This window comes from Corvus cornix, chromosome Z (assembly GCF_000738735.6).
Source record: "Corvus cornix cornix isolate S_Up_H32 chromosome Z, ASM73873v5, whole genome shotgun sequence".
NCBI classification, from domain to species: Eukaryota; Metazoa; Chordata; class Aves; order Passeriformes; family Corvidae; genus Corvus; species Corvus cornix.
The window spans coordinates 75,069,513-75,091,985 of NC_046357.1; the positions used below are offsets into that span (position 1 = coordinate 75,069,513).

Sequence of the window (22,473 nt, forward strand, 5' to 3'; positions counted from 1 at the left end):
GCAAAAGGAGGTGAGGGAAACGAAAATAATTGCTGCAGGGGCCAATCCTGCCCTGCTGGGTTACGTGAGTGGCATTTGCCTGCACAAGGGTGCCCTTGAGGGCATCAGCAGGATGTGGCAGCAGCATCATCTCTCACACACCTCTCGAGTGCAGAGCACTCACGTCAGCCTGGTCCTCACCCAAGGACTCATTTAGGAACAGCCAGAAGAGAAAGGTCAGCCCTGCCTGCCTGACCAGCTCCAGAGAGACACCAGCGTAGGGCAATGCCACAATTCCACCCGCACACATCCCAGGTGGAAACGGGTCAGGGCAGGGAATGGGACCAGGGTGAGCTGAGATCACAGAGGGGGATTTGGGCTTTTTTTCCTCCCCTTTACTCTTTAATTCACAAGATTAATTCTTGACTGTTTGTAAGGCAGAGGGGCACAGAAACATGAAATGTAAAAGGAGGCATCTGAAGCCTCTCATCTAGAATTACTATTATGATATTACTATATTGCACTTAGAAGTGATGTATCTCTATAGCTACATAGCAGAAAATTACAGTAAGAAATAACACTTGATGGTTTGGGAAGCATGAAAGAATAATCAATTTCATTCACCTGGCTCTGCTCCCACCAGAGCTGAACATGTGTCAAGGCTGGCAGAGGAGCACAGAGGCCAGCACTGTGCAGATTTTAACTATCTAACACTTACAATGTCCTTCTCCCTTTGTACATTCCATATTCTTTTACTTTTACAAAGCAATTTCCTGAACCCACATTTCAGATTTTTGAAACTTTACAAAACATAGACATCTCTCCCCCAAACTGTCGTGGCTTGTTTGGGCTAATAAGAGCCATGCACACCCACCATAATTAAAACCAAAACAGCCATTCCACATCAATGCATCTGGAAACAGCCCCTGAACCACACCAGTTTTTTATCAACCCAACACTGTGCTCCTGGTGTTGATAGAGAAAAAAACCAAACAACTGTGGATCTCTTGAGGTAACATGAGCAAGGAAATATGGGCACAGCAAATCCATGGCTCGTGATGGAGGCACACGTCTAATTTTACATTTTTTACCCTTTTGTCATAAAGGCCTTGGACAGACCAGGACTTCACCTGGAAGCAGGTGATACCATGAAGTGCCTGGCTGGGTTATGCAGAGGTTCAAGTATTTGCCAGCTGAGAGCCTGGGAGAACAGAAGATGCAAACAAACCCCAGACTGTGAATTTACAGCACAAACACCTGGAAAACACTGTTAGCAACTTCCCTAATGACTTCTAAAGAATATATCATTAATACTTAAAAAATGGTTCAGCTTTACTACTGTTCTGTGGTCTATTTTGTGAGAAACTCAGGTGCTGAAACAGTTGGCATGCCAAGGATCATCCGTAAATAATGCCCCATTTTCATCTCTAACATAATTGTCTAACAACTGAAATGCTGTGGTGGTTTCAGTGCTCGTGCTGGGGAGGCAGCAGTAGCTGAGTGTTAATTCAGTTGCAGTTCCTATTAATGCCATCTGCCCATGCACAGAGTCCAGCAGCTGGAGTTTGTCCTGGGAGCTGCTGGACAGGGGAGTTACCTGTAACGGCCAGACAAAGGTTACTGTGTTTTATGGGAGAGCCTTTTCTATTGAAAAGAAAATTTATTTGAAGTTCAGTTTCTGTGTGTGGGACACAATTTATTAGCAATCAAAGCAGTCAGGACAGAAGTGATGAGCTGAGCTGTTCGTCCAAACTCTGTGTGTGGAGTCAGGAGTTGGAGGGTGCTGTGTTTGTCCTGAGGAGCTGCGCAAGGACACAGATCAGTGTCTCTCCTGCTGCTGAAGTCAGCTCTGCTAAATAAGACCAGCAAAGAGCCACTGGACACAACGTCCTTATAAACCATAAGCTGGACTGTCCCCTGGTGCAATGGCAGTTCCCGGTTTTCCAGTTCCATGGCTCTGTAATTCCTGGGATTCAGAATAAGGCAGTGAGGCACAGCACCCCATGAGCAAACACACCTGATACCAAGGGGTTACCCTGTCCTTGTGCTGAGGATTCCTCGTGACTGCGAATGCTCAATATCCACTTACACAGCGCAGCCACCGAGGTCTCAGATGGGGAAAAATCCCTTTTTGAGGGGCATCCAACCCCTGCACCCCACAGGGGCTGTGGAGGCAAATCAAGCTCTTGGTGTCAGTCATGGGCACACACTGGCCATGGCCAAGGGGACAAGCAGGCATAGAGCAGCCAACCTACACCTGCAATTCCTCCAGAGAAAGGCTTCTCAAGGTGCTACTCCAAGTCCACTAAATACAGAGCTCAACAAGGCCCAACCAAGGTTTTAAAAATAACCCAGCTATTTTAAGTAATTGAAGTTGCTCTTCACAGGGCATCCACTACAGAGTAGAGGAAAGGCTGTCTATAATTAGCAATGTGTTTTCTGGCTGAAGGGAGGAGAAAAGGTTTTCCTAAAGATGGAACTGGCCCTTTGGAGAAGCAGGAATCTCCAAAATTCAAAAAGTGGTCCTTTTTTTTTTTTTTTTTCCCCTCATTTTTTGCCAGCTGCATTGCAGACACAAATAATTCTGCGATGGTGATAGTCAGGGAGCTCAAACCAGTAGTGACCAGAGAACCACAGCTCACAAACATTCAGGTATCTTGACCTCTGGACACCTTCTCTCTTTCCACCATGGTGACCCAGCATTTCCTTGTCACGGAAACACTGGGAGGAATGGTTAGAGAAGGAAAAAGGTGCTCTTGTTGCAGATGGTTTTTCCATTGGATATGAAATTTTCACAACCAACAAAATGGAAGAAACAAATATTACTATTTCAAATGGAATATGAAGCATCGGTATGACTTTGTGTCTTCTCTGTCTGGAAAAGTTGCTGGGTTTGGTCTACATGAAACATATCAAGGATCTAGATGTGATTTGCATATATTGTCCCCAATCCTACAAACACAGACCTTACAGGCAGGGTAGAGTGAGACAAGAGAAGCTTTTAGCAACAATTCTGTCAGTATTTCTGGCGCATCCACCTGACCCAAAGAGTGTCACACAGGGGAGGTGCCACCTCTGAGAAAGCAAACTTGAGGTGATTTCTGCTGCCACCAACCCCCATGTACGGAGTCATATCCAGGAGCAAGGAACTAGAACCAATACCAGTCATTGTTGCAGTCCTCTTTTAAACTGGATATTTAAAGCCAAAATCTGGTCTTCTCAAATTTTACTTCTTTTAAGGTTATACAGAAATAGAGGCAGAACACTGGAATGTAACTTTCAAGGCGTAATTCAGTCTTCACAATTCTTATTCATTATGTTTGCATTATCAGTCAGGACCAATTTCTTCACAGAACTGAGGATTTTGAACAGCCTGTAACCACAAGCTTCCTCTGCTTCCTTCATGGTCAACATTAAAGAGGGTTGGGTGCTCTCAGATTTATTTGGAGATTCCAGCATGGCTTCCCAGTGCCAGAGAGCAGGGCTGGATGGGATCTTGGGAAGGAATTGTTCCCTGGGAGGGTGGGCAGGCCCTGGCACAGGGTGCCCAGAGCAGCTGGGGCTGCCCCTGGATCCCTGGAGTGTCCAAGGCCAGGCTGGACACTGGGGCTGGGAGCAGCCTGGCACAGTGGGAGGTGTTCCTGCTCATGGCATAGCTGGCCCTGGATGGGGCATAATTGTCCCTTCCATCCCAAACCATTCTGTCATTCTCTCGTCCTACAATGATGGCCTTAGAATAAAGACGTAAATCAGCTAACTGTTTGGCATAAGGAAAATGAATGGCTTAAAGTGTTGGGAAAACAACTTTAAATTATCCTGCAGCACTTTTAAACAGAGCTGCTTAGGAAGTATTATAATTTTTCTTCTTCTATTGACTGTATCTGACAACTTCAAGGGTAAGTTGCTCTCCCAGTTAATTTCAGTTTTTATGTGAAATGTAATTTACCAGAAATGTAAACGGAATGGAGAAGATGTGACCACAAGGTCACAAAATACTGAAAAGAAGCTGATTTTATTCTGTCACTTGCTGTATCTCCTCCTTACACAGACCTGCTGTGCCATTGCTGTTTACTTGTTTAAAATGTTAATTCTTGAAACAAATTTAAGAGGAATCTTTCAGTTTTCATGAAATCACTGAGTTCAACACAGAAAAGCTGTAAGCAGTGATTAAAGCGTGTAACACAAGCTGGAGACCTGGTTTTGTAGTCCCAACCTCTGTTAACTGTTTCTCTTCATTTTGCAAGTCACTTTACCTCCACGTGAGTTGTTATCCTATAACAAGGGGAGGGACACAACCTACTTACAAACCACTGTGGTTTCTGTGAGAAAAGAGACAACTCTTAAAAAGATTAATTTATTGAAAACAGAAAAATTGAAAAATTACAGAAATTAGAAAAATATAAAAATTTGGGATCCTATGGCTCGATAGATGGTATGCCCCAGGAGCGCAGGGATCTGAGATCTTCTGGCTGACACAGCACTGGACCTCAGGCAGAGAAAAGGACTTGCTGGTCCAAAAGTCAGGAAAAAAATTATTAAAGGCTCCTTAATAGCAGCAAGGCTTTTAATGCCCAGCACCGACATCCACCACAGCTAGCCTGCAAAGAGCTTCTCTTTCACGGTCTTGTTGTTTTATAGTGCCTTTGCTCCGCCCCAGTCTGCCCACAGCCCGCCCCTTTGGTTTAAAGTGATTGGTGCTTTCCCTTTGACAGATCATCTCTGTCCACCAATGGCTCATCGTTGTCAGAGGAGTGGTATTAGTTGAGATAAGGGTGCTAAAATGCCTTCATTAAAATTCAGGTTGCCATGCTTGCCTACAGGGTACCGGCTATGGGGCTAAAAATAGCTGCTGGCTGTTAGAACTAGGGTTTTTGAAGTTAATCTTGGAACCCAAGTGCAAGTAAAAACACCTAAAAAAAGTATTAAAATACATCCAACACATCTTAAAACACTTGTAAAAGTATACAGTAAACACAGGAAAGATAACTCTTATGGTGTACAGGTGGTTTGAAGTTTGAAAAGGGAGCATAAGTTGGGGATTTTTAACTGGGGAATTTTTTAACTGGGAAGGGTGCAACTCTCTTAATAAACTACTTTGAACAATGGAAAACACTGATAATGGAACTTGATTTTTGTACCTGGGCTGATGGGTTAATTTTAGGATTCTATTTAAAAATATTTAACTCAAAATTAATTAATTAAAGCACTTAATATGCAACGACCAAGCACAATTAGGGATTTAATGTATGACAGTTTCTGTCTTTTCCTGTGTTTAACATGTGCTTTTATTGGTTTTTTAAACCCAGGGCAGGACACCAGCCCAGAGAAAGCAAGGGACGTGTAGACAGAAGTCCAAACCCAATGTCAGTTATGACCAGTGATGCCCATGGCAGCTGCAATGCATCATGAGTGGAAAAGAAGAGTAAAACACAGTAATTTAAACCATTCTTTCCCACTACGGACCCAAAATTTTCCCCGATTTTTTTCCTCTTTCATGACTTGCTTTTCTAAGAGACTCGGTAATTCAGGGGGAGTAGATTTAATTCTTCATGACGGGGTAAAAGAATAAACAAACTCCAGTGAGGACTCTTGAAACTCGGGAAAGAAAAGAATGTTTATTAGCACACAGGCACAACACCTTGCCTGGTATGCCTTACTAACAATACAAAGCAATAACCTCAGGTCAAAAGAGAAGTTGCAATACATGCAAAAACAACTGGATTGTGCACTAAGTAACACGTTTGATATAGGTACATCTGTCAAATAAACACACATCTACTGCCCTAGGTAACAGAACTTCAGACACTACCTCAGGAGTAAAGGTACAACAGAACAACCATCACTGAGCAGCATTTTGGACATAAAGCATCCTAGACAGAGACATTTGACCTTTGGAGGCAAAAACTGTAACAGGCAAATAGCTGAGAGCCAGATCCCCAAAGACTTATGAAAAGCTCTCGGTGAAGCCTAAGGTACTGTCAAGAATGAGGTCTGAAGGGTTTTGCCCTTGGTGAGTAAAATTATGAGTGGGTAAAAATGTCTCTATGGGTGAGAGTTTTAAATCATCAAGGTTTAATATTGTTGCTAAGAGTGAAAGGAGGAAAGACTGAATGTTGATACAAATAAAACAGTGTTTTTGAAAACCCTTAAAATAAATTATAAACATGAAGGAAAATTTGGGATAATTAACGTGTCCTGAAATAAAAATCAACATGGTTTAAGTTAATAAATAATTAAAATAATTAAGTTCCTTTTTATCCTACAGAACAATAATCAGTATTAAAAGCTAGGAAAGCAGAAAGAGGACGGGGACCTCCTCCTTACTCCAAAATCAGGGTGATCAGCGCCAGGTATCACCTCTCACCATGAAGCTACGTGTCTGTGTGTCACAGGACTAGCCAGAGGAAAGGGACAGAACGAACACACTCTGCCACTGTGAATTCTACAGGTCAAGGTTTTCATCTAGAGGATGAGTAGTCAGGGCTCGGTCACTAACAACAACTGCTGGGTTCAGGGGGAGGGCTGGGGGTGAAGGCTGGGGTGAAGGCAACTCTAACCCTGTGTCAGCGTGTGACGAGCGCTCTCGGTCGCTGAAGGGGCCGTGTCTGTGCTGCTGCCCAGGGTCCCGGGTCACCACGGTCACAGCTGGGCTGCTACTTTTGCAGTACAAGGTCCTGCGGAGCCCGCGGGCGTGGCTGGCAGCGCGCCCGCCGCAGAGCAGCGGGTGAAACGCGTTATCCCCATCGCCGCCAGCGGCCCGGCCGCCCGCGCACGGAGCAGCCCTCGCTGCAGGCAGCCTGGGGGCTCAGAAGGCAAGTGGACAGGCGCTTCGGCCCTTCTCTGTCCAGGGAATCCTCACTCGCGGGGCTCCTCCGGCTCCCTTTGCAGGAAAGTGAGTCTGTGATGCTCCCGCGGCGTGAAAGCAGCGAGAGACAAGATCCTAAAAGACAGCAAGACCCCAGTGACAGAGTCCTCACTGGGAGCCGTGCTCCCTGAAACACCAGAGGCCAAGAGTGGGTGTGTGATGATGATATCTCTATCATCTCTACGTGATGCGGCTGTGGTGGGGTGGCACAGGGAGCGAGGAGCTCCAGACCCCTGTGGCCACACAGGGACACCACTGGGCTAAGCTGGTCATACTGGAACTAGGCAAAGCCTCACACAAAGCAGGTTGCTGCTGCCTACTGACTATTGCCACAGCCCAAACATGCAGCAGGGCTGTAGCAGAGGCACTCAGAAGCACTCAGCCCACAGCCCAGCACTGGCTGTGTGTGCTGCACAACAGCTGCTGCCAGCTGCCGTCACGGGGCTGCAGCCCTGGCGAGGGTTGTGGGCGACAAGGTGCATCCTCACTTCTTCCTGTGCTTTAACAAAAGCATTGTATCCCCAAGCAAAAACATCAACGTTAGCCATCAGCAAGTCAAACATCACTGTGACCATAGTAATTTTTAACAAATTTTGTTGCTGCTGCTGCTGTTGCTACAAACACAGATCAAGCATGCAACTCTCCTGATTCTGACCTAAACTGGCCACTGGGACAAGAGGCAACCTTTGGCATATGAGCAGGATGTGCTTCCCCAAAGGGGCTGAACTACCACATTCCCAGATTTCAAGCTCTGGGTGCTCAACCCCTTTGGAAAGGCCCATCTGCCCCCCTCCTCTCGTCACATGAGCACAGCACAGCCCTGTGAGCCAGCGCTGAAATGCATCGAGTGCTCTGACCAACACACACGTGTGGAGCACAGAACAATGAACTGTGACAGGAGCACGATGAGGATTTGTACCCTGTAACCCTAAGAACATGAAGGAGATTTGGTTAAATGGGTACAGGCAGATAAAGCAGCACTTTATAGCGTATAACACAGATGCCCATTGACACTGACAGCTGTTAGACATTTTCTTTGTTAACAAAGAAACAATAAAACCAACTTAAGAAATCACTTTCTGGACCACATTTTCCCTGTTGCTCCATGACTTCGAAGTGTTTTATGAAACTACTGCCTGGTAACTGCTTTACAGTAAACACACAGTTGGTTTTGTGGTCCAAATAAACCATGCTCTTTTTTTTTCTCCTCATATCATGCACTGGGATGCAATCAGCTTCTTGTCAATCATTAGTCAAAAGAAATAAACACATTTTTTACAATAAAAAGCTTCTATAAGTAACATTTCTACAGCAATCATTAGCCAGAACTATTTAAAGTGTTCCTAGCATTTCCATCTCCCTTGCTGTCTGCTTTTCTAATGGAGGAATTTTCCAGTATCGGGGACACTTCCCCATGCAGTTATTTACAAGGAGATGGTCCTTGTGGAGAAGGACCTTAATGAAACTTACAGCTGCTAAGGTACATTTGTAAGTGCTGGCAGTCACACTCAGACAGAACGAATGGAACTCATTGTGCAGCTCTGGGCTGGGCCAGCAGTGTAATTAAAGTGCAAATAAAGACAAAAACCACAAGCCAGGCAGGTCCATTTTTCATCGCCAGCGTTAAGAAGCATCATGACTGTGTAAGATATGTCAGATCAAATAGGCCTCAGTCACAATCTGTTTTAAACACCTTTCTCCCTGAGAGGATTTAAGGGAGGTATACGGTGATATAGCCCTATTTCTTCAACTGGCTGAATATCATTGGAAAAGTAAGGACACTTTTCCAGCCAATTTTTGTTTTCAACAGTGATAACACCTGTGTTTTATGCTATGATGTCCTTTATAGCATTTGAGCTAACTTCCCATGCAGCTACAACAGGCCACTCTTGATGAGGAAAATACAAGAAGTACCAACTACTGTAGAAATGACATCTATCTACCTGGTACATCACAAAAGCAGAGGCTCTGAAAACATATACAAATAGCACGTTTTCTCAAACATATGCACGTGATAATTACTAGCTCAGATAAAAATATATAGTTTGTGTTTGCTGGCATTCAATGTTTGCCACTGACAGGTTCAATTTTAGAGCTAAGTCAGTGCCAAATGGCTGAACAACAACAAAAAGATACACATTTTTCAAACCACCGATTCCACGCAGAACGAAACTGTCACTCCAGCTCCAAGTGTTCACTGCTGATCACCGCCTGCTGCCAGGCAGACATGTATTTCTCTCCACAGTGTGTCCAGAAAGTGCTCTGTAGCCTGACTTGTCAGAGAAGCTGCAGGAGGCGCAGGAAAATAAAGTGCCTCTTCCAGGGCTATGTGCAACGTCACTCACCCTCCTCTGCACCACCCCTCCTGATCCCTCACCTTCCCAGCTGGCAACTATTTACAACTATTCCACCAGTCCATTTGCTCTCCATGCTGTAAATACTCTCACTGATGAAAAATATATTTACAAATCATTTTTACAGATACAATCAGTCACCTTAGAAAAGGCTGGCGAGACACTGAAAGAAGAGAATGTTTTATAAAGAGTAGCATTAAATGTACAGCGGGTGTTTCAAACAACTGCAGATCTGAAGTTAATAGATGCTGTCAGTATCACTCCAAAGTAGTAGATGACTGCTAAAATCCTGATTTTTGAATGAAATTACCACAATATGAGAACACCACAGCCATTACTGCCTCAGTGAACACATAGTTAGCCATCAACCCAGCCACCTCACTTTGCTTATTTATCCTAATACACCTGAATATATTACCACCATTTAAATCTGTACCCTTAATTTCTCATGTGAGATGGCTGCAATGAGTGCCTGTTCACAGGAAAGTCTCCTGTTTCCCATTAAATCATGATCCCTAATGCCAAACATGATCTTTGCAAAGCAGAAATTGCTTAAGCTGGGTAGGAAGAGTCTTTGTCTTTCACCTCCAACACTCATTTGTGTTTCCTGAGAGGGAAAGGCTGTGAGACTCTGTATCTCTTGCTGGACAAGAGAGCTGGCATTCTTCTCAGAATTCATCTTGCTGTCTATAGGAGGTGGCATGCATGGTTCTGTTCACTGTCCCAGAGCTGTCTGCAGCGGGGCGGGCACGTCAGGCGGGGAGCCGGGGCTCGATCTTCAGGGACAGCTCGTACAAGGTGTCCTCGTCGATGATCAGGGTCTTGTCCAGCAGGTAGTGAGTGACCTGGACGGGGAAACACGGATGGACAGACTGCACGGAACTGCCATAGGAACCTCCCAGCCTTCCTTTCCCTTTCAGCACATTTTGGATCTTGAGATCCCCTCGTGTTGTTTTCTTGAGAAACCACACAGCTCCTTGGAATGCTGCTGGCATAAAGATGGAGCTGCAGCACTCTGGGAATTCATTAGGATTAACTCCTCTTAGGAAAGGGCAAATCCTTTGCCAGGTTACCTCAACCCAAGCTGCTCGTCTGGAGTCTGAGATGAACCTTCTCTGAAGGCACAGACCGGCTTTGGTCACAGTTGCATCACTCCCAAGGACAAAGGGGAAAGGAATTGCAGGATGCCTCAGCAGGTGCTCAGGGCATCTCCTGACCCTCAGTGCATGGTCTCAGGGCAGGGAGAACATACCTCCCTCTGAACCCCTCACACTCTCGTGGGCTGCAAATCCCCAGGGACCTTCCAAAGGAGCAAAAAGCTTCTTTAGAAGGCATCAAACAAAGAGCCCCTGCAGGGTGAGGGTCTCACCACCCCAAAGACCCGTCTGTGTGTCCGTCTGTCCTCTCCTCCATGCGTGGGAGCAGAAAACACCAATTTTAGCTTTCAATGACAGCTGTACCTCACAGGTAATTGCTGCCACAGCGCTGATTTCAGTAGCAGGCAGGAGCCTTACCTTCTGCTGGTGCTCGATGCGGTAGGAGGACTGCTGGAACTGCCGTATTTCCCTGATAATATGTGAGATCTTTCAAAAGAACACGGGTATGTAAGTGCAACCAGTTTGACTCCAGCTAAGCCACACAAAGCCATAATTTTGCACCAAATTATTCCATTTAGCTTGGGAGGATGGAAGGGAAGGGTAGAGGTCATCTTCCAACAGCTCCCAAGGACTTCACTTTCCCAAGTCAAACATTTATTCCTCAGTCAGCCCCAAGTGAACCACCCTGGCTCTCCCCTTCCCATAATGAAACCTCCCTGCTCTTTCCCTCGACTGACTGCTGCAGAGTGTAGCCCTAAGATGGGCATTAAGCTGAAATGAGAGGAGAAATTTCCATGCCTCCCTCTGAGGAGCTGTTACAAAACAGCATTACATGGCAGTGAGAGAAGCATCAACTTAAAAGTGCTCTTCAGATAGACCAGGGCACACTTTGAAAAGAACATTGTGATTACTGCTTCCTGCTGAATCACTGCATTCCTGTAATTCTGGTTATTTAGGAAAGCTTTTTGTTGCTCCTTCATGAGCTTCAGGCAGCTGCTTTTGCTGTCATTTCTCAGAAAGTAAACTGGGGACAAATTCAGCCTGTGAAAATACCCAGCCTGCCAGAAGGTGGTGATAGAAGACTGCCTCAAGGAATTGCTCTCCAAGCACTGCCTCTCTTGCACACCACCAAAACACCTTCCCCGAAGTTACATTCAGAGGAGTTACAATGAAATCAATAATTAACACACGCAATTAAACACCTGTTGGTGAAGCATGTAAGAAACTGAAAATTACCATTCTCATTTTGGAAAAATTGACAAGGCCTTCCTCAGTGAAGTTGGGTGTTCCTTCCTCAATAAATGCCAGGTCAGTCAGGTACATCCCAAGGTAGGGAACAGCAGGTGGGTTACAGCTGTAAATCAACAAATCAGATTATTTTCCTGTAGCTACATTTTGCAAATGCATTTTTTTCTAACTCACACAAACTCTTTACTACTTTGCCTGCTTCTAAGCAATGGGTTGCATTCCTTTCCAGGACAAACAGCTCCTCTGCCTCTGCTAGAGTTGTGTTTGCTCTGCCTGTGACAAATTGAATGCATTCTGCCCAATATCTAATATTAATGGCAATTTTTAAATATACCATTAATTATTCTGGCTGTTCAGTTGTCAGCTTCTCTCAAGATCACTTGAAGTAGTTGTGCCATTCGATTCTGAAAAGCCTGCTTCCAATTACAAAACTCAGAAAAATCCAGGTTTTTATACAGCTGGAATCAGCACATAAATTGCGGAACACTTGACACGGAATATCCTGGATACCAAAATTACAGAATGTCAAATGCAATCTGGCAAATCAATTAAAGAAAACAATATTCAAGGACTGCTGCATAAAAGAAACAGGCTGTTTTCCAGCAGGCTGGGAGGCCAGAGGAGAAGAAATGTCCCTGAGCCTTTGTCCTGTCCCTATGTTCCTCTCATAATTTATTGTCAGAAACATAGTTTATTGTCATATGAACGGGTCTGTGACCTGACACAGGCTTAGTCCCAAGCCCTAAACTTAACTAGAACAATCCTGTTTTCCATAAATCTTTAATTTATAAAGCTGACTTTACAGTTATTGAAAAAGTTTATCAGTGTACATAAAACCCCAACAGGGAATGTTCACACAGAAAAATAGTTTCATTTGTTTCAGTAATTCTCTGGAGCTACTATGTTTATCCACCAGGGGTATTAAATCACAGCATATTCAGCAAAACAATAATGCCAAATAGAACCAACCTAGATTTTAAAAGGTTATTAGGCAAGAAAGATATTAATTATTAAAGCTTAATCAAATGCAATTAATCTTTAACATGAACTATCCACTTCTTATAACAAAACACAGTTGTATACTGTAGGGAGGCATACTTTTTGAGCATTTCTCTCAGGTTTTTAAACCTTCCTTCAGATGACACAGTCTTCTGAAGCTTGTCCATGAGAGCTTTTGTCTAGAAAGAAAATGCATTACAAATGTCATTGCTGGTGCACGTAAATGACTGGAATTAGACTGTAGCAAAGGTGTCATTCACTTATCATCCCCACCCCATTTTCAGGAGTAGCAAAACAGGCATTAAGAATTAAGCTTTACTGCAGTTCCTCCTGTCTTTCTGAAAATGGAGATTAGGCAGCTTTAAAGATTTTCCTATGAGTGATACACAGAACCTGTATTTATGCTAATATTATTACCCTGCAAATGGAGGAAAACCCACAGGTTTATTAAATTAATGGTCAGGAATTCAGTTTGCTGTGCACACAAGAATATAACAGATCCTACATGTTGCTGAGGGTCCTCAGCTGCATTTACTGAAGCTGGTGACAGCAAGGGCTGTTCCTTGCCTTGGAGCTTGCACTGAGCTGATTTTGCCTCCAAGTTCCAGGTAAAAGCTGAGTATGTAAATGAGCATACATTCATGTCTTACACAAATCACTTTCAGTGGCCATCATCAGACCCTGGTTCCTTCTTAAGTGAAATAAATTTGATTTTCAGACTGTTTTTGCTACTGACTTGAGACTTGAGTGTAGAGAATGATAAGAAATTCATCGTATTTGAAACTGAATTTCCAATTAAGAGAGAGCTGTAGGCAGACAGAGTCACTTTCTTCTAAGAAGCAGGCTGATGAAAAACCCAGATTGCATTCCCAATAGGTGCCACAGGACTGTGCCACAACATCAATCTGCTGTGGGTTTGGTTTTTTCTTTTTTAATTGAGAAGTTTAAAAATCAAAATAATTCTATCCATAACACTTTTTGGAGGTAAACTCACAACAGTTTGTATTTAAAGGATTTTTAACAGATTTTTAAATAGAATAACATAGCAGCAGCTACGAAGCAGCTGAGAAAAAGCTGACTGGAGAAGGTGTACAGTCAGAATGTATTTTAATTGTATTTCTCTGAACCATTTAGAACACAGAACATAAAAGACTGGATTATCTTCATCCCAACAGGCCTTTTTTTCATGTGAGTGTTTTTCTTTTGAGGCTGGCAGTCATTCTCACAGCTTCTGCTGACATTCTCAGCAGCCAGGTAAGGGTTAAAGAGAGGTGTTCACTGCACCTGAACTTGAGCTCCTTAATGAGAAAGAAGACTTTTTCTCAACCATCCCCTACTGGGAAGAAAAAAACTCATGAATTTGAGCGGTTCTGACCTTCTTTCAGGCTTTCTGCACAGGCAGTTCCTATTTTAGGCAGCTGGCCAGACTTTAACCATAGCTTGTAACCACCCAGATGTGTCTATCAAAAAATGCCTAAATTTAGTTTACTTGAACATTTCAGCACGTCAGGCCCAATAGTCTTTGACGCTTGCCAATTATGTTGAAAACAGTTTGTTCCCACAGATAAAAAATCTAACTGCAAAAGACCTGGACAGGAGATGCCAGTTCCACGCGGTGGAAAAGCAGAAATATTTACAGGAGGGATCCCGTCTCAACCCCTGGACACGGTTACAGATGGAACCGGGACCCCCCCGCCCGTGGCCGTGTCCTTCTCACCTGTTTGGACACCTTTGCCCAGGTTTTCTTGAGCCTGTAGATGGCACTCCTGTTGAGGGCCGAGGTGATCTCCAGCACGCCGTTGTAGTTGTGCAGGCAGCGGCAGATGTCGGCCACCGCCACCCACTTCTCGATGGCGCTGGCCCGCGAGGGAACATCGGCGTAGCTCATGATCTGCGAGGCCACCAGGTTGCTCATCTGGCCACGGGGAGAGGCAGGGACTCAGGGAAGCGAAGCACGATCCCTTCTAACATGTCACTAATTAAGGGACAAGGCAGAACAACCCCCAACCAGCGCAGGATGGAAATGATGGCTCTTGATAAACCCAGGGAACACTGAAAACAGAGCTTGAGGCAGGTGGAGGGGATGGTGACAGCAGTGAAGGGTTGGGGATGCAATGGGAAGGTCTCCAAGCCATCAGTGATAAACTAATGATAAAGCCATCAGAGACTCCCTGATTGGGAAGTCTCTCAGTACAAATCAAGGAAAATAATAGAGAGCAAAGACATGTTTAGGGATCCAAAGGACATTCATTACACAGAACTGGTGTTATATTTGTCTGGAGAAAATGCAGTTTCTTCAGTAGGCTGAAAGGCAATGTGCTACAGTTTAAAATGTTCTTCTCTTAAATTGCTACTGAAATGCTGAGTACCAATTACTGGAAACAAGAATCTTCATCTGCTTTGATTTAAATGGTTAATTACAAAAAGGCTGCAACATAAAGTCACTACTAGATAACACATTACATCACACTGCAACAAAACCCAGTATTTTTGTTCCAGAGGTCAGAGACAGTCCATGGGGTTCCTAGAAAGCAAATCTGTATTTGAGAGTACTTACATCATTAAAATGTTGACTAGTTTTCATAATATAGGGCGTTCTCTCATTTTTATCCACTTTCATCCAGCCCTGCCCAAGGAACTCTCTAGACATTGATGGGAGAGAAAAAAGCCAACAAGATCTTCATAAACACAGCAGAGAGTCTGTCTGTAACCACAGCCTAAGCAGATTTCAAGGATACCTCAATTTGCTGGAAGCTAATAACACAGCTTTACACTAATTCCAGCATCTCGCTATACCATTTTTAATGCTGTCTGAAACGGTAAATATTGTACAGAAGACTTATTTTTCTCTTAATCCCCTGTGCCCTATCACCCCATCCTAATTTCCCGCACCGTGACCCTATTTACACCACACGATGCTTTTATGTGCGACGCCCTTTCCTCAGGAGCAGAGCCCGGGGCCGGTGCTGCCCGGCCGGTGGCCTGTCCCCCCAGGGGACACTCACTCATAGGGGATGCTGCGGAACACGACGTGGTCCAGCAGGGTGATCTGCTCCGCCAGCTCCATGGCCGACAGCGTCTCAAAGCACTCGGGCTTGGGGCAGTCTGGCTGCAAAAGCAAGGAGAACACTGAGGGGTCTCTCTGTGTGCCACAGGGCATGAGCAGCTGCCTGGCAACCTTCAACACGGGGCTGCAATTAACTTCAGGATAAGGAGAAATAAGAATTAATAACAACTGCAAACGACACAAACACCAGGCTGGAAACTCACAGAGGTACAAGCACACACCAGCTCAGGAGTATGAATGTAGGTTAATTAAACTCCGCATATTTTGCACTTATAATTTCATATCTATTAATATCTTTCCCCTTTTTAAAATCTTGAGATTTATGTCCAAATACTGAAGTTTTGACAAGTTCATTTTTGATATGGCCTTCAAATTCTTACAATCTCTAAACTGAAATGGACATTCTTGGTATAAAAGAACAGTGTATCTGTCAGAAATACTTAACACGTTGCAGTTGTGTTACATTTTATTGATGAAAACCCACAACATTTCTATAGGAGTATTGATGTTTAACTCTCAAGATGAACTTACCATCTGAATGATATCCTCTATTTTCAAATGGTTATCATCTTGATCATCCTGAGAAAGAGTCCTGAATAATAAAATAACAAAACATCCTATATAAATAAAATTGTCCATGGTTATGGGAAAACCTTACCATAGATCAGCAAAATGGTTTATCTCAAATAAATCCTAAAACTGCAATTGAGGAGATAAAAAAAATCTGTTACCTAAAAACTCATGTCTTTCTTCAAGTAAAAGTGTATAAACCGTTACAGCATCAGAGACATGTAAGGTAAAATATTTCCATGGAGGTTTAATATCTCTCAGCTAATGAATCCTGGAAACTGTCCTGTTCAGTGTCCCACACTGAGCTCAGAGTGTGGAAATGGACAGCGAGCTGCAGCTTTTACTTGTAGCAAGGACATTATTTCCTTTCAGTAATAAAAGTGTTAATGAGTGTTTCCAATTCTGCTACAGAAAACCTGTGATTATTATAGTTATTTCAGAGTAATGGGTCAAAAATTAACCAGGCGAAAGTAAGTATTGATTGAACACCATCTACCGTGATGCAGCATACTTGCACATAATTACAAGATCTTACCCCTTCATTTGGAAAACACAGACTCAAAGAAACCGTGAAAACACCGGATTTATGTAATACAGGAGTGAGAAGATTTAGGGAGAAGTAGCTAAGTCAGAATGTAAAAGGCCGTCTGAAAGGACACAACAATGTGCCCAGAAGTTGCTGGGCAGATTCCCTTCCGAGGAGGTTTAGTTTAACATCGGGATGAAGGTGCAGGTACAGGTGGGCCCTGGGTCAGGCTCTCTGCAGAGGGTCCTGCTCAGCTGAATTCCCCAGGACAGTTCAGGTGACCCTTCCCAAGGTCCTGCTGACGACTTCAGAAGGACACCCACAGCAACAGGTCCCTCCAGTTCCCTACCAGTGCACTCTGCAGGGCAGACTCTGCATGCACCAGGGAAAGCCATAAGGGGAAAGCATCACTTTGCCTGGAGACCTCAGCTCTGGCATGAGACATGAGTTTGCGCCAGGTGGGTGTGCAGAAGGGTTTTATGCCCAGCACACCAGGTTCTTCTGCTGGGGGCTGCTGCTGTTTCCTCTTGGTTTGCCAAACTGAGGGCTAGGCTAAAATCAAATGCAGATACACACAGACAGGATCTCAGAAGCCTCCTTCATTTGCAGCCTTCCACATCCACACAAAACACCTTTCTTTTTAATTCATGAGGGCTTGAAGCACCTTGTGTCTGACAGGCAAGGCGTGTCTACCTCTCCAGGAGATCCCTAAGCTTCTTGGCCAGATAATAACAGAGTGCAGCCTCAGTCCCTTAAATAGCCTGGCAATCTGTCCTGCAGAGCAGCTTATTTTGTGCTGTACCTCATGCCTGGGTGCCTCAGGAAGGTGTTGTTCATCCTGTGACAAGAACCTCTAGCAATGAAAACCACACAGGCCCTGTCCCCCTGCCCCATTCAATCCCTCCTTCTAAACAGATGCTTTTTCTCTAGCACAGTGATCTCATGAAAGAAAACAAAACCAACTTTTCTGGTATCCAGAAATATTCTACACTGAAGTGTGCAGAGGACAGATCTCTAGCCTGGATAATGGTATTTTTTTCAATAGCATCAATAGCATCTTCCACTTCAGTCTGTGCTGTTGTCACTTTTGGGACACCCAGGTTCAACAGAGGACTGGGGACACTCACTGGGCTGACCAGTCCTGCTTGGACAGCTCCCACTGCACTCCCTGGAGAGCTCCTGTGAGCTGGGAAGAAGCAGATCCTTGTGAAAAGAGTCACAAGAGAAAGCAAAGGCACAGAGGGGCTCTCCTGGGCAGTGTCACCCTCAGGGAGGACTCAACGGGGTGACACCTCCAGCACCTTCCGAAATGAAGAAAATATAATAGAATTACCTTTCTAATTCTTAGAATCACCAAGATTCTCTCTCTCACTATTCTTCATGCTTGACCAGCCCAAAATATTAAAATAATTTTCTATTTGAAAATTTCTACATGTGTCTCCTCCTTCCTCTGTGGTACATAAGGCATATAAAAAATACTTAAAAGCTAGTGCAAGGTAGAGAGCCTGAAATGTGTTGTTTGGTGAGATCATACAAGGCAGAAAAATTGTTCATCCATCACATTTTGACATCTGCATATCCCTGGATTTCATCTATGTTTAGTCTGAAGAAGAGCTGTTTCTTGAAAGAACCCTTTTTTCCCCATATAGGGTTATCTATCAAATTTATTCACTGCTGTTCAGTCTGAATTTATACCTTCCTGCTTCATTATCAATTTAATTTTATCTAGATTTCAGGGGTTAGTCAATAAGGCTGATAAAAATTCAAGCAAAACATACATTGATAGGTTTGCCTAGCTTTCAGAACAGATTCTGAATTATAAAAAGCTTTTTTACCCTGAAGAGAAACCCTGTCAGTCCACACAACAGAAATCCCATCATGCAAGAAGTACCAGCTGCTTTGTTTGATGACTCAAGGCATGAAGCAGCTCAGCATCTCCCATCAACATTTTCCTTGTCATTCATATTCTAAACAGAGCCTTTCCCAGAACTGACCATGATGTATCTTTGGAACACAAACCAACCTTTCCTGCTCCTCTGATCTCTGCTGACAAGGGGATGGATTTTCCAAGGAAAGTCTATGCACATACATGGACATGCATGCAAAGGCTGGGGCAGCTTATAAAAAGACATATTTTTACGCAATACCCTTCAAGGAGACATAAAAAATACCAATGTTAAGCCTCAGAAAGCATGAATTTTCTTTCACAAATGTTTAAAATTGAATTTTTGACAAGAACTGCTTGTCCTAAGCCCATTATGCATTTGTCAACCTTTCAGACTCAAGAATACACTACAAAAACTGAGATATGGGGAAGCCAAGGCCCACAGTGACAGCTGACAGGCAGCCCAGAATTCTGATAGAATACATGTTTTAGATAAAATGCCTGCAGCAAGCACCTCTGCAGAACAACAAAAAAAAGCCTACTTTATAGCGCTCACTTAGCAAGTGGGTGAGTGACTATTTTTATGAAGGCCACATCAGCTGGATTATTCCTTCTTCCCATTTTCAGCCTGTCCCAGAGAAACCTTTTGAATGAAGTTTCGTCAAAACTTCTAGTTATGACAGATCTGTGCTTTCTTACAAAAAGCATGCTGTCAGAAATCTTCAAACAAATTGGTTTCTAACAACAGCAAAAAAAGCCTTTCAGTTCCAGGTAATTTATATTTCCCCTCTATGCAGTATTAGATGAAAGGTCTCAATTCAGAAGAAAACTAGAAAGACGACATCTCTCCAAGTAGCAGGGCACAGGCTGAGCACCTTTTCTCCAAGCCAGACACTGAACAGGAACCAAGAGAGGAACACAAAGCCTGGGAGCACCTCTGCACATTCTGCAAGAGTGCCTTTAGGACATCTGGGGGGATTCACAGCAAGTCCCTGCCTGTGTTCTGTCACCGTCCATGGAGGAAAAGCCAGGGTGCCTAAATTCAGAGAATTTTGGTGGAGAGGATCTCCTCCATGGCAGGGATCGGCTGTGGCAGGAATGCTGCATTCCCTGACTGCACTTTGTTTTGTGGTTTGGTGCTTCAGGTAAACACAGGGTCCCACCACAGGGTTCTTTAGTAATGCAAACCCTTCATAATGGCTGTCAGAGCCTATGGATGGCTGAAGGAGCTCAGGAAACTATTTTTACAGTGAAGGCCCTCTCTCAACACTCGGAACATTGACTGTAACCTGACACGACAGAGAATCCCCACTGTGATGCAGAAAAGGGATCGATGCTGCAGGGAGGACACTGCAGGACATGGAGCATCCTCAGGGTGGCTCAGTGCAACCTTGGCCCGAAGCTGAGCACTTCTGGGTCAGCAGCAACGTGGTTCCCCCCTGCAGTAAACAGTGATCTCTGAAGACAAGAAACAGCGAGAGCTCTCCCAGTCTGGGGCAGAACAGGTTCAGTGCTTGGCCTGACCTACTGAACCAGCCACGGCAGTGTGGGGGCACAGAACAAACCCCGTGCCATCACATCCTCCTCTTGCACCACGTGCAGCACTTTCGTTTTTAGTGGTAATGTAGAAAAAGCCTTTTTCCCTCTGGCACTGGAAACCTGTTTGCCCTCTGGGTTCGTGCAGTTGTGCCATCAGACAGGACTCAGGCAGGTCAATGTCATCTCTCCCGACAATGCTCGTTTCTCATCCTCCATGAAATCAGTTCCAGAACTGTACAAGGATGTTTTCAACCTGCCAGAACAGCTAAATCCCCTGACAGAAACTACTCCCCCATTTATATTCTGAATATTGCAAAGTTAAGTTGCCAAAGAACAGCTAGTTCTGCCTCTGAACCCACCACCATACTGAGGAGCTGGAGGAGCAGAGGGACCCCTGGATGCCCCAGGACCTGAGATGGTGCCAGGACTGAGTGCTCACAGTCTCCACAGGAGAGCAGGTCCCTACTTAGACCAGGAAGTCCATCAGAGTTTTTTAAAGCTTACAAATATTTCTATTTTAATAATGTGCACTAAAACTTAAGGACTGTGGAAGAATAAAGGAACGGGCACTCCTGTGTCACTATCACAGATAAAGTTACACGCCAACAACAGCAGATTATTCCTTAGATCCTGTAATTCCCTTCACCCAGTTGACCATATAGCCTTGCTGAGAGCCTGTGTCTCCACGAGTAATCACAGTGCTTTGTTAAACTCTGGAAATCACTCTTAATTACCAGACATTTACCTGAGGTGATCTGAACACCTCCCCCTTCCAAGTGAAAGGGGAATAATTGTATTGAAATTTAATTCACATTGAAGTAGGATTGAAATATTTCACATCAAGTTGTCCAGCATCCATGTATATTTAGCAGCACTGCCAGTCTTGAAAAGCAATAAAGGATTTTTTAGCCAAGGCTAAAAGAAAAAGCTTTTTTTCCATTTTTTTCTTTGCAAAAGAAATAGAGCATGAAATTTCAGAGAATGGTCAAAAATGCAGTCTGAATTTTTGAAAATTCGGAAAAAAGGAAGTATGTGATGAACTGTGTTCACTGGTGTATCAGACAGTGTGCTCAGGTACTCAGTAATCAGTTCTAGGAGGGAAGAGAGGATAAATAGTAACAACCATTTCCTAGAACAGCAGTGAAAGGATACAGAGACAATTCATAGTCTACACATAAATACAAAGGTCCATTTTCTGATGCAACTGCTAGTGGAAATTGACTATTTTGAAACTGGGTACAGGAAATTGTTGACCAACTTGTATGGTGAAGGCCTATAAATCCATCCCTATACTCTGCCAGGAACAGCCAGCCCAGGCTTGTTTTCAAATATTTTCTTAAGAAGCTGAAAGTTTTAAGGTAATTTTTCCCACTGTGAGTAGAACCTTTGCTGTCACACATATTATCAAAACCCATATCATCCTCATCCTTCTTGCTCTCTTGACTTGCTGTTTCTTCCAAAGAAACACATAAAACAAACTTATTATTTTCACTTGCAATAGCAGCACACACAGTATTATTAAAAGGAGGACTATTTTTATTTATGTAAAGAGAAAGGTGCTTTTAATCAGAACTTATCTGTGTTTCTTATCTTTTGTTTGATGCTTGTCCTCACAAGTGAACAACTTTTCAGCCACTTTTTTTTCCACGTATCTGTTGGTAAATCTGTCAAATGGTCTTAGAAAATGCAGGCATACACTATTGCACCCTTATTGGCTTACCTGCAGAATACTTACTGAAATGTTAACAAAGCACACCATAGATTTATCTGTGTTTTCCTGATGTTTTACTTTAATCACTCTTCAGTCTTCAAACGTTTCAACTAATTCATTTAATCAGTGCTTAGTCTTTAAATTTTTACTGCTCCTCAGTAATGTAGAATGATTTACATGAAAATCAGTGGCTATAAAATATTCACACTTTGTAGACAGGGCTGTTTTCACTCATACTTGAAGGCTGAACTCATGGCTGTCAGCTGTTCTGCAGCAAAGTTTTCCAATACAGGTATTTTTTATGAATGAAACTTAAAACAGGCTCTGTTTTATGGCTCATAAAACACCGAGCAATCATTCAAAACTCAATACTCTGGAGGAAAACCCAAACCTGTGAATTCTCGGATAGCCAGTCCCCCAGCTATCTCACTCTGTACTGCAGTTAACATGGGAAATAATTACAAATGCATTTACCTCAGTATGTTTGCAGTAGCTTTCCTTTCTTGGGGGAGAAGGTCAGGGTCTCTCAAAACTTCCTCCAGCAAATTTAACACATTCATTTTCAGCTCGTTGTTCAGCTCAAAATCCTAAAAAGGAAAGAACTTTTACTTTCTTTAGTCTTAACAGTATTGA

General features: G+C 43.7%; 1 protein-coding gene across 6 annotated transcripts in view; it reads right to left on the reverse strand.

Annotated features, from left to right (window-relative positions):
* Positions 1-5,574: 5,574 nt before the first annotated feature.
* RASGRF2 (Ras protein specific guanine nucleotide releasing factor 2) overlaps positions 5,575-22,473 on the reverse strand; it is a 114,908-nt gene continuing 98,009 nt past the window's right edge. For 3 of the 6 annotated variants that reach the window (XM_039566478.1, XM_039566477.1, XM_039566476.1), the window contains exons 19-27: positions 22,315-22,427; positions 16,141-16,201; positions 15,548-15,651; positions 15,100-15,184; positions 14,260-14,457; positions 12,642-12,721; positions 11,532-11,649; positions 10,713-10,781; positions 5,575-10,043 (exon numbers count right to left, since the gene is read on the reverse strand). In XM_039566478.1, the coding sequence (XP_039422412.1) occupies positions 9,951-10,043; positions 10,713-10,781; positions 11,532-11,649; positions 12,642-12,721; positions 14,260-14,457; positions 15,100-15,184; positions 15,548-15,651; positions 16,141-16,201; positions 22,315-22,427 (921 nt within the window). In that variant the 3' untranslated portion in view covers positions 5,575-9,950. Of the gene's footprint in view, positions 10,782-11,531; positions 11,650-12,641; positions 12,722-14,259; positions 14,458-15,099; positions 15,185-15,547; positions 15,652-16,140; positions 16,202-22,314; positions 22,428-22,473 lie in introns of all 6 variants that reach the window. The other 3 variants (XM_039566475.1, XM_039566474.1, XM_039566473.1) reach the window with 1 other exon arrangement.